The 5000-nt window shown below is 30.1% G+C and overlaps 1 protein-coding gene across 1 annotated transcript in view; it reads right to left on the minus strand.

Annotated features, from left to right (window-relative positions):
- LOC137628462 (protein O-mannosyl-transferase TMTC1-like) overlaps window positions 1-5000 on the minus strand; it is a 160024-nt gene that overhangs the window by 17889 nt on the left and 137135 nt on the right. The window contains 2 exon segments of the mRNA XM_068359622.1: window positions 1403-1546; window positions 2977-3098. Of these exon segments, the coding sequence (XP_068215723.1) occupies window positions 1403-1546; window positions 2977-3098 (266 nt within the window).

Consider the following 5000-nt stretch of genomic DNA (forward strand, 5'->3'; position numbering starts at 1 on the left):
AAATGAAATTTCCAAGCTTTAAAGCTTTAGTTCTTCGTAGATTTGTGTGTGCGTCTTTTTTTTTTTATTTTGATTGAGAAAATTACTGTACTCGACCTTCCATAGGTGATTGATTGTCTGATTTTAAGTTTTTGGTATCCTTAATTCGAAAGGGGAAGACTATCTCTGCAATATATTGGTATATTCCATAATATAGAACAGGTAATCCTAGTCTTTTGAAATGCAGTATCGATATTTTATTTCTATTTCTAATTAAGTAAGATATGGATTTGGAGGAGCTATAATCTAGGTTTTAGAAATATTCAACTTTATCCATAAATTATGAAAATGACTATGAATATACTAGTCTGCACATCTATAAATAGCTGAGCCCCTTCTGAAGTTATTAAATAGCATAAGCCTTTGGTAGAGTACGCATTAGCAGTTTTCGTTCGCTAAAGGTTAACATAATATTTATTCCCATGGCAAATAAAAGTAGTTATGGATTAATTCACTTGTTTTAAAACCCATTATTTTAGTGCAAAATGATAGGTTTGATCTTCGGTATGATGAGATTTTTCATTCGTTTGCGACTGATTTCGATGTAAGCTCCAACTTGCATTTAACGTTTAAATAGACGAAATATAAGGCCTTTGACGTTAGCAAACACTGCACTAGGTATATATCTTTTGTAGTACAAAATGATATTTGACCAAACCTGTATGATCTACATCCTTATTTTAAAAATGAATTTAAGAGCCATGCTTAGAAGAATCGATGAGCTATAAACATAATACATTATTGAATAGATTTGTATGTTATATCGATGCTTATATCAAAATAATTTTTATATTTTTACACCCAGACTCCATCATATCTTATGGGCTATTAAAAATATGGTTTTTATTGTTCAATTATTTTCATTATAATTGAGTCTGTTGATTTAATTTTAGAACAATTAATGAATTTACTTTATATTTTTAACAATTCAATCAAACTTAATATTATAAACTAGATGATAGCCGTGTTATTTCCAACTGCCTAATTATGATACATGTTTAGAATGTTAAACTAATTTAGCATATGTAATTTAATCTATCAATAAAACCACAACTGAATTCAAATTAATTTTGATGAAGTTAGCAGTTGATTAGTTTGCATTTAAGTCAATTTCAGTAACGACACCAAATGATAGCCATCGCTGTATTAGGTATTAGAATATTTCATTTTTTTTTATTTATTTATTTATTTTTTTTTTTATAAAAAGGAGCTTTTAGCTATGTTTTCTTCATCATAGTTCAGTAAGGTATAGTATACCTCATTAAGAATCTTTAACTACATACTTTATCTACATATCTAGCTTTGTAGAAAATAAAACTGATCATGCACACTCACTATGGCTTTTATTAATACTACTACTTACATTGCTAAGGAGGCTCGAGATTCCCAATCTCTATTCCTCTGAACAGTTCGGCAAGAAAAGGCCATCATTAGCAGGAGCAAACTTGCAGCCCTCAGTCGACCCACTCTCGAGAGGCCAATGCTCACAACTAGAGACCAACCCACACTGAAAATAGAGAATGAATATATATATATATATATATATATATATATATATATATATATATTATGTATATATATATATATATATATATATATATATATATATATATATATATATATGTATATATATATATACATATATATATATATGTATATATATATATATACATATATATATATGCGTGCGTGCGTGTATGTGTGTTTTTGTGTTGTATAGTTGTATATACGTATATATGTATGTGTATATATACATGTATATGTATATATATATATATATATATATATATATATATATATATATTTATATATGTACATATATATATATATATATATATATATATATATATATATATATATATATATATATATATATATGTGTGTGTGTGTGTGTGTGTGTGTGTTCGTATGTGTTTGTATGTTATACATATAAAACCATATTATATATACATATATGAGTGTAAGTGTAGTTAATGTCCATGAGAGTGTGCATGTACAGTACATATTTCATTTGCGGTTATTTTCCTAAACCTTAAATATTGAAGACAGATGCAAATGAATTCTCTTTCACACAAATTACAGGTCATAATGAATCAATTAGAATAAAAGATAATTATAAAATATTTGGAGGGGATTAGAAAATAATCACAGAAACCTTTATGTATCAGAATCAAGAGGTTATTAACAATTATCTTTTACTGCATAAGAGATAATTAGATGATCGATACATATAAGTACACACAACTGGTATACATCTTCTAAATTATAGATTATCAAAGCAATTATAAAGTATTATATCAAATTAAAATTATAGAAATTGGGTCCAAAAAGGTAGTTTGCTTTCAGTTTTGCGTTCCCGCAGTCTTATACAAACATCAGATGGAGGCAAAAATTATCATTTGATGATAGATTTTATACAACTACATAAACATTGTAAAGAATCTAGATATAGTACTTGAACTTCGATATTTCCTTGGGTCGTAGACCAAATGTCCACCAAGTTTCGATAAAATTGGTTACGTGGTTTTTGTGTAATGTTGTTCGCCAAAGAAAAATATATAGACTAACGCAACATTGTGATTATTTTCAAAGTACTACTGGCTACTTGTACTTTGATATACTTCATCCAATATGTTATTGATTTGTCCTTTGGTCATACTCAACATGATTAACAAGTTTGGTCAAAATTGGTGCTTTAGTTGTTTATGTAAAATTGCTCACAAACAAACCGACAAATAAATTAATAAAATAACAAGCAGACATGGGTGAATACATACCCATCTGGCGAAGGCAGAAAATATAACACGATATTCAATACAACAAATTCTTTAAAAAAAAAAAATAAATAAATAAAATAAAGCAAAAAAATAAATAAAGGGTCCGTCCCCTCCTCAAACAAATAAATCTAACTTGAACATTTCCAAAGATGCTTCTTACCTGGGGATGTAGAGGATTCTCTCAGCAACGACGAACCCGACTGTAAAGAAAAGGTTGGTCGCCGGAAGGAAGGGCAGCACCAGCATGGCCAGCCCCAGGAGAACGGCCCGGCCTTCATAACCCTTTGGAAAACAGAGAGAAGAGATGTTTGTCAGAATGCGCGTTTGTTTACTTTACATTTTCTTTAAATGAATAAAATCGCTTTATGATATAATTAGGATCTGTTGGAAAACAGATTGAAGAGATGTTGGTCAGAATGTGCATTTGTTTAATTTATATTTTCTTTAAATGAATAATATTACTTATAAAATAGTTAGGGTTGTTGTAAAACAGAGAGAAGGTGTTTTTTCAAAATGTCCGTTTGTTTACTTAATTTTATTCAAATGGGTAAGATTATAAAATAGTTTGGATATGATGGAAAGCACAGAGAAGACTTCTCTTAGTCAGAATGTGAGTTCGTTTGCTTTATATTTTCTTTAGATGATTAAAATTACTTCATAAAATAATTAGGATCCGTTTGAAAACAGAGAAACGATATATTAATCAGAATGTGCGTTTGTTTACTTTATATTTTCTTTAATTGAACAAGATTAATATATAAAATAATTGCGATCTTTTGGAAATAGAACGAGTGAAGACGTTAGCCTGAATGTGGGTTTTTTTATTCTTTAAATGCATACAAGTACTTTATGAAAAAGTTGGGAACTGATGAACGGAAGGGTGGTTTAGATCGAATGGAAATACTTTAATGCAGTATTGTATTTTCCAGTTGAAAAAAAATGATTAAATAGATTATGAAAGAGAAATATTTTTACCTATAAAAGTAATGATTTATCGTTTAAAAACCGTAAAAAAATGTCAAGAGCCAATAAAACTAAAAAACAAATAAATTGAAAGAAATTTAACGAATGAATACCACATCAATCATATTCTACCGTGAAATCTCATTGAGGCTCTTTGCATCAATAGGCGTGGGAGGAGAAGATGATGATGACGATGATGATGATGATGATAATGATGAAGATAATATATATAAATATACACACATATATATATATATATATATAAATATATATATATATATATATTATATATATATATATCATCTTCATCATCATCACCATCATCATTATTTCCTCCCATGCCTATTGACGCAAAGAGCCTCAATGAGATTTCACCAGTAGTCTCTTTCTTGGGCCTTTGAATCAATATTTCTCCATTCGTCATTTCCTACTTCACGCTTCATAGTCCTCAGCCATGTAGGTCTGGGTCTTCCGACTCTTCTAGTGCCTTGAGGAGCCCAGTTGAAAGTCAGGTGAACTAATCTCTCTTGGAAAGTACGAAGAGCATGTCCAAACCATCTTCATCTGCCCCTCACCATGATCTCATCCACATATGGAACTCGAGTAATCTCTCTTAGAGTTCCATGTGTAATCCTGTCCTGCCATTTAACTCCCAGTTTTTTCTTAGGGCTTTGCTCTCAAATCTACAAAATCTGTTGGATATTGTTCCATTGTCATAGTACGACTCATATCTGTATAGTAACACTGATCTCACTAAACTGATATATAGTGTTATTTTTTGTGTAATTTCAGGTGATTTTCTCCAAATTTTATTTAACCTAGCCATTGTCTGATTTGCTTTTTTCAATCTTTCATTAAATTCTAATTCTAAAGACCCTGCATTAGAGATCATAATTCCTAAATGTCTGAATGATTGTACCTCATTAATCCTTTCTCCATCCAATGATATTTCATCTTCCATTGCTCATTCCGTTCTCATCATCTCTGCCTTTCTTCTATTTTTCTTGAGTCCAACCTCCTGTGATATTTCATGCATTCTGGTAAGTAAGCAGTGCAAATCCTGTGGTGTTCTACTAAAAAGGAGAGGGCCATAAGCATACTCTAGGTCGGCTAGCTTTCTATTACCAATCCAGTCCAATCCTTCTCCACCATCTTCAAGTGCTCTATACGTTACAGCATCCATGAGGAGGATAAAAAACATAGGTGACAACACATTTCTTT

The sequence above is a fragment of the Palaemon carinicauda genome, chromosome 2 (genome assembly GCF_036898095.1).
Source record: "Palaemon carinicauda isolate YSFRI2023 chromosome 2, ASM3689809v2, whole genome shotgun sequence".
Lineage (NCBI taxonomy): Eukaryota > Metazoa > Arthropoda > Malacostraca > Decapoda > Palaemonidae > Palaemon > Palaemon carinicauda.